Genomic DNA, 13001 nt, shown 5'->3' on the forward strand with positions numbered 1-13001 from the left:
TTTTTCAGTCTCCCTTAAAACACACACACACACACACCCAGGATCTGGCAATATGATCTGTCTTAGTCATTCGGGCTGCTCTAATAAAATAATATAGACTGTATAGCTGATAAAAAACAGAACTTTGCTCCTCACAGTTCTGGAGGCTAGGAAACCCAAGATCAAGATGCAGGCAGGGCCTGGCCTGTGGTGATGCAGTGAATAAAGTGTCAATCTGGAATGCTAAGGTCACCAGTTTGAAACCCTGGGCTTGCCTGGTCAAGGCACATATGAGAGTTGGATGCTTCCTGCCCCCCTTCTCTCTCTTTCTAAAATGAATAAAAATCTTTTTTTTAAAAAAATGTGATAATAAGCCCTAAGCTTAATGTCCCCTCTCTCAACAAAATTTCTAAAAATAAATAAACAAAAAATAAGATGCAGGCAGGTAAACTACCTTCCTGCTATGTCCTTCCATGGTGGAAAGGGCGAGCAATCTCTCTGGGATCTCTTTTATAAAACAGCACGAATCACATTCGTGAGGACTCCACCCTCATGACCTAATCACCTCTCAAAGGCCCCACCTCCTAACTCTATCACCTTGAGGAATAAGATTTAAAAATGAATTTGGGAGCCAGAAAAGACAAACATGCAGAGAAATTCAAAAATGAAGAGAAAGCTGAGACTCAAAAGCGTCACAATAGAAGAATTAGGGAAGATCACCAAGGACAAAGATGTGTCATTAGAGACCAAGGCTAAGATCATCCAAACCCTCACATTCCCAATTACCAAGTACAAATGCACAAGCTGGAGGGTGAAAAGGGCTGACAGGTAAAAAACTGACTCATTTGAAATATGCTCTAAGGGTACCTGGACTGTCAGAAAGACAATCAAGTGGGTCCTGGAGCAAATTAAGTTGGAAACATCACTGGAGGCAAAAATGGCAGAACTGAAGCTGTCCTACTTCGGACACATCATGAGAAAGCAGGGTTCTTTGGAAAAGACAATAACGCTGGGAAAAACAGAAGGCAGCAGGAAAAGAGGAAGAGCAAAGAAGAAAGGGATTGGCTTCATTAAAGAAGCCACAGATGTGGGTCTACAGGAGCTGAGTGGACCTCTACAGGGGCTGTTGAGGATAGGACAATGTGAACATCATTCTTTAAGTTGCCAGGAGTCAGAGTCGGAGCCGGAGCCAACTCAAGGGCAGGTAACACACGAAAATTCAGAGCACAGCGCCACCGCACTACAATGACTTGCTGGCACTGCCAGTAATGCCCTTTGGGTGGGCATGTGATCTCCAGTTCTCCAGGGTCCACCTGGCCAGCTTTCCAGGGAATGTCCTTGTGAACATTTAGGTTTGTGTCTCTTGATTTAGGCTTTCACATATCAAATTTCATCCTATTTAGGTCTGAAAGCTTCACCACAATTTCTTTATTAGAAACTGTCTGAAGGGGTCATTCTCTGTTAGGTGCCCCAGGATCAAGTTTGCAAATACTTATCCTAACACATACTGAAATTTACATGATGAAGTAAGTCTTGAACCTCCCTCTTAATAAAATCCAAATTTAGGGAAAGCTCTCGTGACAGAATTTTATAGCTTTGATCTTTAAGCAAAAAGGGGGAGAGGGACTCTACTTTCTTCGTCAAATCTGAAACTGGGTTCTATTTTGCAGCCTACTGATAAATGAAAATACTCCCCTTCTTTTTTTTTTTCTTTTTTTTTTTTTTTACCACACTAAAGCATATAGGGATTACCTTTATTCTGACAATACATTCTTTAAACAAAAGGTACATTTCCTTTTCATTTTTTAATGTTTCCTGATGAGAATCAAGACAAGGGTAATTTGCGTGAAGGAAGGATTTCAATGTTGGACATACAGTAGGTACTTGATAGGCACTAACTGAAACTGCACCTGAGTCACTAATTCCAGGCTCTTTACCAATATAGAACCAACGCACGAAGGCAAGCACAGATAGTGAGATCTTTAAAACTCTCTTCCCCATTCAAAAACCATGTTGTTCTTCTAAGAGTACAAGACCATAATCAGAGTCGCAGCTAGTCTAGATGTAGGACAGTTAACCACCCCCTCTCTGATAGTTGCATATTCTAACACATATTCCCTGCAAATGTACAAAGAAAACAAGGAGGCTGGCCCTGAGGAGACCCTGGTACATGAGTTATCTTTCAGCAGGTGTAGCCATTCAGAGCCAAAAAGGCCCAGAGGATGGAGAGACAGCACCTCAGGCAGCCCTGCCAGGAGCCACTGGGTTTCATCCTCGCCTGACCCAGAAAAATCTTATGGAAGAGAACAAGGGGCCCAAGAGCTCTCTGATCTGCTGTCAACCAGCTGCAGCCCGGAGACTGCCAAGTGCCGCAGTGACTCGGCAGGCAGCGCCCTACGGAGCCGTCTGGGAGGGGATTACCAGCCTGATCCCCTGTCTTTAGAGCCAGAAATGACTCAAACTTCACAAACAGCAAGGGCCTGCCAGGGAGGGTGACAATGAGCACTGGAGAGGGTTTGCTCCCCCTCGCTGGTGTCTCTCCCCCTTCTCGCTGCTATGGCAGATTCTGGACAGTGTACAGCCTGTGAGGTAATATGAATTCCTTGGCAACCAGCAAGTACCTGAATTCTTTCAAAACCACAGGAATCCAGCAGAGAAAAGGTAAATATCCCTGCGGAGCCAGTGTTAATTAGCAAGGAAGGCTACTGAAGAAGGAGCTGGGGGTGGGGAAGAAGGGGAGGCATTACAAATGCTTTGGGGTCTTTTCTAAACTTCCACTGAGGCAGAAAGAAGGCAGTGGGTGGGGGGCTTCAGTGTCCTCTCCCTGCCCCTGCGTGAGCGGGTCTCTCACTTCCCTGGAAGGGCACCTTCATTTCACCCGCGATGCTAGTGCTACCTATCTTTGAATCTCTGACAACACATTTGGTTTTCAACTCAATTTTGTTTTAATTTTTTTAGCGTTTTATTTTTCCTGTTTCAGTGAAAATTTGGCTATTAGCTCTGTCTCAAAAAAAAGCCCCGTCAAATCGTTTAGACCACATACTGGATCCACCTAAAACTGTAAAATCCAGGACAAAGTCTTTCTGGATTCCCCCTCTGACAGGAAAAGAATCTACACTTTTCGGGAGAGAATGCCACCACTCTCTGGAAAGCGAGTGTCCCCTGCTGGTGCAAGGCAGCACACGCACGTTCAGTCAAAAGCAGGGGGGACTCTGGAGCAAACTGCCGGACCCAAATGCCAGAAAGACGACTTTTTTGACCACCTCAACATTTTGCCCATGTATAAGCAAATGACGAGAGTTTTCCTACTACCTATCTTAATAAACAATAAGAACTACTGAAATTATTAATATAGAAACAAACTATTGAAGATCCTTTTCTTCAGTAGGTTTAAGAAGGTAAATAATTTACACAAAATACTTATTTCACATACTGTCTTAAGCAATGAACTTAATCTTTCTGTCACCTAAGATTTCATTTGATGCCCAAAACAGAAAAGACAGGGGATAAAGCCATTCCTTTCTAAAGAAGGAAACCAATTATATTTGCTGCAGTTTTGTCTCTTCAGGAAAGATTATGGTTTTCCTTGCTGAGCCTCGAAGTATAATGACTTTGTGATCTCATCCCAAACTGATTATCTTAGTAATGTCTACATAAAACGCACGTGACCCAAGATTACTACAGGCTGCAGACCTGGAGATGCTAGAAACTCTTGTTGAATGTAATGACACAGTCGAGCAGATCCTGAGGATTAAAAAGCAGCAGCCAAACGCCAAGATACACAGTGAGTTAAGACACAGGAACACAGGCACATGGAAGTTAGCGCAGAGAGCAACATGCCCTCCCAGGACTCTGGCTAACAGACTGTGTCATGTGCTCTCCTTTTGACAGGCTTTCACATTCACCTATACTTTTACATAAACGGAGACAAAGCCCTGAAAAATTCATAGTTCTTGGGGCAATTTGGCCTGAGTTTTTAAAAAAGCTATTCCCCAAATTATTCTGAGAAGCATAAAATATACCTTCAAAAATATACGAGGGTGGGCAAAAGTAGCTTTACAGTTGTAATACAAATAAATAATACAAGAATACACTATTTTGTGTACTCACAACTGTAAACCAAATAATACAAGAATATACTGTTGGCCCTGGCCAGTTGGCTCAGTGGTAGAGCGTCGGCCCAGTGTGCGGGGGACCCAGGTTCGATTCCCTGCCAGGGCACATAGGAGAAGCGCCCATTTGCTTCTCCACATCCCCCCTCCTTCCTCTCTGTCTCTCTCTTCCCCTCCCGCAGCCAAGGCTCCATTGGAGCAAGGATGGCCCGGGCGCTGGGGATGGTTCCTTGGCCTCTGCCCCAGGCGCTAGAGTGGCTCTGGTCGCAACAGAGAGACCCCCCGGAGGGGCAGAGCATCACCCCCTGGTGGGCAGAGCGTTGCCCCTGGTGGGTGTGCTGGGTGGATCCCGGTCAGGCGCATGCAGGAGTCTGTCTGACTGTCTCTCCCCGTTTCCAGCTTCAGAAATAAAAGAAAAAAAAAAGAATACACTGTTTTGTGTAGTCACAATTGTAAATCTACTTTTGCCCACCCCTGTACACACACTAAGTTTCCACTGGAGGCAAGAGGAATTCCTCAGCTCAGAGAACTCTGACTTCTGACACAAGCAGCCAAGGCACTGGCTTTTCTGTAGTACTGTCTATTCTATAATAAACATTGGTATTGCTCTCTTTTGTGTCTGAATCATAGAGGTCTTAAAACTATGCCACATTTTAGCAACAGAGAGGGCTATTAATACTGTGGGTGAAATATCTTTGAAATAATATGCAAAACATGTTGGTATGATATATATTTTTTTCTCTTCTTTTCCAAGTGAGAGGAAGGGAGATAGAGAGACTCCCAATGCGCCCTGACTGGGATCCACCAAGCAACCCCCATCCAGGCCGATGCTTTTCCTATCTGGGGCCATGCTCTCAACTGAGCTATTTTTAGCGCCAGAGGTGGAAGCTCCATGGAGCCATTCTCAGGACCCAGGTCAATGCGCTTGAATCAATCAAGCTATGGCTGTGGAAGGGGAAGAGAGAGAGGAAAAAAAAAGAGAAGGGGGAAGAGTGGGGTGGAGAAGCAGATGGTCACCTCTCCCAGGGTGCCCTGACTGGGAATTGAACCCGGGACATCCACACACCAGGCCGACGCTCTACCACTGAGCCATCTGGCCAGGGCCAATATATTCTTGAGAAATCATGAGCGTCCCCTTGAGGTCTTTTCCCTATTCAGGAAGTCTACCTTGTGGCAGGACGCAATCAGTCCCGAGATGGGAACAGGAGACAAGCTGGGATGAGGACAGGTAGAGAGGAGGGGAAGAAAGCTCATGGTACACAGAGAGAAAGCTCAGATACCTCAAACTACAAAACTGAAAACCCTTAGCACATTATACACTTGAGCAGAAGTAAGGGGTATATTTTACCTTCTTTTTGTTCTAGGTAATATAGAGACTAGGCTCTTTTGGGGAGTGGGGGACTTTTAAAACTGTACTTCAAAGCACAGGTGCATGTGGCTACAAACACTATAGAAAACTTCTTTCCTATGAATCTGATTAGAGCTAGTAGTCAGTACGTGATCAAGTGCCTGGTTCAGCCCTTTACCTAAAAACAGAAATATTTTAGAGTTCCCCTCCTCAGTTTTAAGGAAAGAATGAGAATAGGGAATATGTAAAATAGAGTCATTTAACTGAACTGCTAAAATTATTGCCATTATGAAGGTAGAGGCATGAGGAAAAACTCTATATTGTTCCAACTAGTCTGGGAAATTAAACTTGTTGAACTTTCCTGTCCTACATCCATGCCTGCATATACCATCTGGACAAACACCAGACTTCCAGATAACCCTGTGATCACCTCCTGAATGACTCACGTATCCAGACTACCTGACTTCCATTATCCAGAACCCTGGATGTGACCAGCCCAACCTCCCTCTGCCAGGCCACCTGACATCTGACAGAGAACCACCCTGGACCAATCCTACCACTAAGAATGCAGAATTGATTGTTCTCAAGAGTGTACTTTTTACTACAAAAACCCTTCACTTTTCTTCCTTCTTTGGAACCCTTCTGGATTACTGCCTAGTGGTGTTCCCAGTTTGCAAACTCTAAGACCCTTGAATAAACCTTTATCATTCACTTCTAGCCAAAGCTTCCAGACTCCTTTAAGTTCAACAGATAATTTTCAAGGAACCAGAGGCTAGAACTAGGGAACCTTAGTAGCCTCCAGTGTTCTAGGGCTCAAATTCATAAATCTTAGTTAAGAATATGGCAGGGCTAATAAATGCTGTCACTGCCACCTAGAGGTGAAGGGAAGAAACGGCTCAACCAGCCAGAATCTGATTAGCCCTTTCTCACTCAGATTATAGTCACAGAATATGTCAGAAAATTTGAGTATATAAAATAATTAAAACACCATTCTAAAATAACAGTCGTCAGAGTACGGTAGTATGTGTCAAAGCACTTAAATAGGAAGGTGTCTTTTAACTATTGTATTTCCCATCTTCAAAGTACATTTTCTAAAATAAAAAAACATACAGACCAAGCCTGTCATGACTGCTCACAGATGGAAAACCACTTTCTAAACTGATATGTTCTAGAAGGCCACTCTGCATAAAAGGAACTTCAGGAAAAGCTAGTTGTTAAAACACACACACAGCCTGACCAGGCAGTGGTGCAGTGGATAGAGCATCGGACTGGGATATGGAGGACCCAGGTTCGAGACCCTGAGGTTGCAGCTTGAGCGTGGGCTCCTCTGGTTTGAGCAAGGCTCACCAGCCTGGACCCAAGGTCGCTGGCTCAAACAAGCGGTTACTTGGTGCTGTAGCTCCACAGTCAAAGGCACATATGAGAAAGCAATCAATGAACAATTAAGGTATAACAAGGAAAAACTAATGATTGATGCTTCTCATCTCTCTCCATTCCTGTTTGTCTGTCCCTATCTATCCCTCTCTCTGACTCTGTCTCTGAAAAAATAAAATAAAATTGAAAAAAAAATTTATAAAACACACACACACACAGAATGGAGCAAAAGTAGGTTTACAGTAGTGACTATGCAAAACACAGTATATTCTTCTGAGTTAGTAAGGCTATTATAACAATCATAACATGCATGTCTTTTTCCATACGAACTGTAAATCTACTTTTGCCCACCCATGTGTGTGTGTATGTGTGTGTGTGTGTTTTAAATGTGGGAAGAACAGAAGCAAACCAAAGTTATATACCTATTTAAACTATTTAAAGGGTCTATGAAAACACTGTCACCTCTAAAATTCTCTAGTTAAGGGAAACAAAACTTCAAATTATTATAGCTTGAATTGAATTTTTTAAGTCACATTATCATAAAACCCCAAAAATACTACCACTGTAAAGTATATTACTTGCAGGTTAAAACAAAACAAAAAAACCAGCTAACGTCTCCTAAACACAAAAGGGCCTGAAACAGCTCAGACTGAGCTCTGGAGCTGAGTCCATGAATTCAAATTCCTGTTCCACTACCAACCAGCAGGGTTATCTCAGAAAAGTGACTTCAAGTTCCCTTACCTCTCTAACCCTCAGTTTCCTCAACTGCAAAAATACATCAACTATAAGGTTATTGTGAACATTAAACACCTGGCATACAGTGGATAAATGTAGGATTTTTTTTATTCTTTATAGATCAATTCCAAAGAACCATTACAGATTATCTTAATACCCTAGGCTCATCACAGCTGCCACTGCATGAAAATACAATGTGATCCTAGGTCGCGGCTGGGAAAGGTGTGTGTTTCCGTACACGTGCTTATTCATACGTGTGTACATGCAAGTGAGACTGTACATGAAGACCATCTGAGTACACTCTCTTCCTGAGTTGAACTTAGCAGAAAGAAAAAGCCTGATCTTCACATACTTTTTAATGGGGCTGCTCTAATAAGCACCCTCCCTCCAAAAGGCCTCTTACCTAGCCAATCCTTCTTCATAGAGATAGATGACAAGAGGATCATAGGAAGTCACAAGCACATAGAGGCGCACATCAAACTTGAAATCTAGGGGAAAAAAATTTAGAATTCACAGGAGAAACTGAATTCACTTGTTTTCTGTTACAGAAGAAACAAGACAATGTAACAAAGAAACATAAAAGACCAGCCTTCTTCTCCCTCCCAAAATACACACTGCCCACATACCTTTTGAGGATAACTAATAAGTAAACCTTTCATACATATCTATAGTAAAACAGAATTTGTATATATGTACTATACAGTTTTCATATATATATATTACTGAATAGCTTATAAAACACTTTCTTTTTTACTATCTCGTTTCATCTTTAAAATAATCCCATGAGGTAGGTAAGGAACCAGCCTCAGCTCTAAGTCACAGTTAGCAAGAATTTCACATTAGCTTAATAAAGACTTACTAGCAAAAACTATGAGAATGTTACAAAATTCAGCAAGATCTAATCCAATCCAGCCAACAGCCTGATCACAACTCACCATCTATGAGCAGGGGGTTGTTAATGTAACGGGAGACCAGGATGTTCTCTTCCAGGGAAATCTGGTTTGGCTATTAAGTAAAGAGAAAGAATGAAAGGACAGAAATGCAAAGAAACCCTAATTTACAATACAAGAACAAGGTTCTTAATCTTCTAGAAAAGGATAACATAAAAAACTAAAACCCTAAGAAAAGTTTTCCTCTAAGCAATAACCCATATATTCAATTGGCCATATATCATACCACTTCTATAAACACTGTAGGTTTCCAATTACAATGGGGGGAAAATAAATTTATACAGCATCTCTCACATAATAAATAAAGCCTAAACAGCTTTAGAGATTTATACACATGATATTGCATAGTTACATGCCAAGAAAATAAAAGGTACTTAAAAATAAAAACTTGCATTCTCCCAATGTAAAGTATGATGCAAATTTAAAAATACTACCATTATTCTTCAATAAAGGTTTTCGTCAAGTTGCTTAGAGAATTTACAGATGTTTCCCCTGTAAAATGGGATGGCTGGTTCACTGATTCACTCATTGGTACCTGCTATGCACTGTATGTAAAGACAGAACTAGACATTTTAAAGAGCTTTTCAATGTGAAGTGTTGCTTTTATAGTAATTGTGAATATTGCTGGATACTTTATAAGGCACTAGGCAATACACTGATGAAGTAAAAAAATATAATCCCTGCCTTGGAGCTTAATCCTTACTCCCACAATATTTAGGTAGACAGATGGCAAAATATAGAACTGAAAAGAACACAAAGCAGCATATCTGCAGGTGGCAGAGGTGAGGCTGCGAAGTGGAAAAGCTGACTGGTGAAGTGGGACCAGTCAGGCTTGTCCCGGAAGAGCAGGTGCAGAAGTGAGGGTTGGACGCTATCAAGCACAGGAGGGAAAGACCCCACTGGCAAAGGGATCTGAACCCCCAGCAAGGGGAGGTTAGGCTGAACATGGTGGGAAGCAGGAAATTACTGTGGTATTTTGATTAAATAGTACAATTAAAATATTTGAAATAGAGGACAACTCTATGTGAGATTAGATTAAGATAGGAGTCAGCTGAAGTCACCACCATCCACATGGGACAAAGAACTCCAACAGGGAAGTGGATGTAATAACTGTGATGACAATAGCTGCAGTAGCAGCAACAGAGATAACTACTAACATCTGCAGCAAAATACAAAATTTAATAAATGTATTGACTATTTGCTATGTGTTGTTCTAATTCAGTGGTTTTCAACCTTTTTATACTTGGGACTGATGAAAATAAAAGAATTATTTTGGGGAGTGCTAAGGCAGAAATTACCCTAAGCATAGCACATCCAACTAAGATCATGGGTTTATAATCTTCATACAACAGCATCAGAATGGTTACTTTTGTTTTTGTTTTCGTATTTTTCTGAAACGGGGAGGCAGTCAGACAGACTCCCGCATGCACCTGACCGGGATCCACCTGGCATGCCCACCAGGGGGTGATGCTCTGCCCATCTGGGGCATTGCTCTGTTGCAACCAGGGCCATTCTAGCACCTGAGGCAGAGGCCATGGAGCTATCCTCAGCACTCGGACCAACTTTGCTCCAATGGAGCCTTGGCTGCGGGAGGGGAAGAGAGAGACAGAGAGGAAGGAGAGGGGGAGGGGTGGAGAAGCAGATGGGTGCTTCTCCTGTGTGCCCTGGCTGGGAATTGAACCCGGGACTCCTGCACGCCAGGCTGACTCTCCACCACTGAGCCAACCGGCCAGGGCCAGAATGGTTACCTCTTTTGTGGGACGGCACAAACTTCCTGGCGGACCAGTCTGTGGGCCGGCGGTTGAAAAACACGGTTTTAATTTTTCACAAGTATTTGTCGTTTAATCCTCACCTAACTCCATGACATCAGGTATGTCACTACACAAATATCAGAGATGAGGAGAGTCAGAGAGGGTTAGAAACCTGCTTGAAGTCATATAGCTAACCAGGGACAGAGAGCAGTGTTTGAACCCAGGCAGGCTGCCTTAGAGGCTTGACTCTTAAGCAATATTCTCTTCCAAAGTTCTGAACTAAAAACGATTGTCCCCCAAAGGTAAAAGTTTGCCTTTATAGTAATGCATTTTCTATCCCTAATTCTGCAGTTATCATAAAATAGGGATAATTTTGTGACATACAACATTTTACAACCATGACGAGCAACTCCAGAGTCAGGAGAATGAGATTCCCCTCTCATTTCCCACTGTTGCTACCTTAGACTCAGAACACAACTTTCACAACCCATACATCATAAGGACACCCTGACATCAGTGCTGATTCATACTTATGGACTCAGTCACCCACACCGTTTCCTGACTCCCTTACATTTCTTGATCACTTTCTCAGGAGTACTATCTCCATTTTGAGTCAGCTTAGTAAGAATTGATACAGTCACAGTACAAAACAGCAAGCTGCAGGCTGCACTCCAAAACTAAAACAATTGCAGCTCTCTTTCCAGTGAGGAACACCTATAGGCTACAACAAATGTATGACCACTCAACTTGCCCCTGAACCAGAGAAGATGCTGGTAATGGTCTTCATTCCATGATGCATCTAATGTCCAGCCCACTTCCTCTCTCTTCTCACCACACTTGTCCTCTGAGTTATGCATAACATACTCTCTTATATTTTTGTCCAATGCTCCTCTCATTTTTATCTGCATTAGGAATTAAATTGTAAGCTCAGAAAAGAATGGTTTGGGTATAGTTTTGTGTGTTTTTTTGTATATAATAGAAAATTTTTATATCTTCAAGCCTATTTCCTTTTTATCAATATCCAATTAATTCATTTTAAATTATTTCAATTCCAGAATCAAACTGCCCTCCCAAGTAGGCAAAAGCAAGATCCTGAATTGTTGAGAAAGTTGGGAATACCCATTTTTCTAAGTGGACTTTAAGACGAAAGCTCATAGTATCTGTTATGTCACTGTAAGGTAGAACGGTATACTGGTTGGAATGTATGCTTGGGAATCAGCTAGACCTGATTTACACTCTTGCCTCTGCCACTTACTAAGGCTTTAACAGTAATTGCCCATAGGGTCCTTATGAAAACTAAATAAGATTATATTGGGGGGTGCAAAGTGGTAGGTACATATTAAATGCTCAAGAAATACTGGATGCTACTATTACTCAAACTCAATAGTATCTATGTGGTTCTATTTACGAAGGTCCATAACTCAGGAGCACACCCAAGGCAGCAGGCCACATGCCCTTCTACTCAGAGCAGTGCACTGAGTTATAATGAAGAGCCATAAGAACTAGGAGCTAGTCCTTATCCCTCAAAAGGTTTTAAGGAGTGACTGCACTGGGCACACAGCAGGCACTCCCTAAACAGTTGTTGAACAACGAGAAAAAATAGACTGCACATAAGATAACAACATACAAACAAACAGAAACTAGAGAGCTGTAGAGATTACAGCTACAAGTATAGGCGAGACTAGAACAACCTAAACACTCTTCTGCTACTTTAAAATTTCAGAGAAATATTAATTTTGTATTTATCATGAATACTGTATGAGACAAAGAAGACTAAATCTGACTTCTATGAACAAATTCATACCCTAATAAGAAAATACCAGATCTTTCCCCTCCTTGATTTGACTATACTAAATTGGGAAAATATGGTCTTTAGTCACGGTTACTAAAGGGGCTGTATCAAACACAACTCTGTTCCTGTATGATGTAGTTCTAGAATTAAAGAACACATTACTAATGTGTTTTACATTCGCCAGTTGGCCAAGATGCTTCCATCTGTAGGCACTCACACTTCTGTCTCCAGTATTACATAAAAGTAATGCTTTTTCTACCCTTTATCCTATTCTCGTAATGGTAAAACTCGCTATTTGCAGATATTTTCCAAAAGGTTATGACTGTTACTGGGTAATAAGAGGGCCTCCCACTCCAGCAGGAAGACAGGGAATGATGTTTCCATTTGGCCCTCACACCTAACTCCACCCACACCGCTCCTTACCCACTCACATTATCACACCTAACTCCACCCACACAGTTCCTTACCCACTCACATTATCACACCTAACTCCACCCACACTGTTCCTCACCCACTCACATTATCATACCTAACTCCGCCCACACCGCTCCTCACCCATTCACATTATCACACCTAACTCCGCCCACACCGCTCCTCACCCACTCACATCAGTGCTGTGCACAGACCCTCTGCTGCAGCACTCCCTCCTACTCCCCAAAATCTGAAAGGAAAGCAGGCAGCAGCCCTGGAAAGAGTTACTTCATCCAGTTGGCTAATGGGTCACATATTCCATGGGAAAGGATCCAGGTATGGAAAAGAGGGACGGTTAGGCCTTGTGTGTGCGGAGAGAGAAGAGCATTAACTATAAGGTTCTTAGGTCTCGGTAAAAGGTGATAAAATTCCAGTTTGGGAGTGAAAGAGGAATCTTTCCCATCACATCCACATGTTGCCAGCTCCCCTGGTGCCCACTGGCATCCTCCCAGGCTTCTGTCTGGCACCTCCACCAAATACCTCAAAGAA

The 13001-nt window shown here is 42.3% G+C and overlaps 1 protein-coding gene across 11 annotated transcripts in view; it reads right to left on the minus strand.

Moving 5' to 3' along the window:
* TTLL5 (tubulin tyrosine ligase like 5) overlaps positions 1 to 13001 on the minus strand; it is a 308772-nt gene that overhangs the window by 251409 nt on the left and 44362 nt on the right. For all 11 annotated transcript variants that reach the window (XR_010731041.1, XM_066272631.1, XM_066272636.1 and 8 more), the window contains exons 8-9: positions 8484 to 8553; positions 7952 to 8036 (exon numbers count right to left, since the gene is read on the minus strand). Coding sequence is in view for 10 of the 11 variants with exons in the window: in XM_066272631.1 (XP_066128728.1) it covers positions 7952 to 8036; positions 8484 to 8553 (155 nt within the window). In the remaining variant the exon portion in view is untranslated. The remainder of the gene's footprint in view (positions 1 to 7951; positions 8037 to 8483; positions 8554 to 13001) is intronic.

Source organism: Saccopteryx bilineata, chromosome 4 (genome assembly GCF_036850765.1).
Source record: "Saccopteryx bilineata isolate mSacBil1 chromosome 4, mSacBil1_pri_phased_curated, whole genome shotgun sequence".
NCBI lineage: Eukaryota > Metazoa > Chordata > Mammalia > Chiroptera > Emballonuridae > Saccopteryx > Saccopteryx bilineata.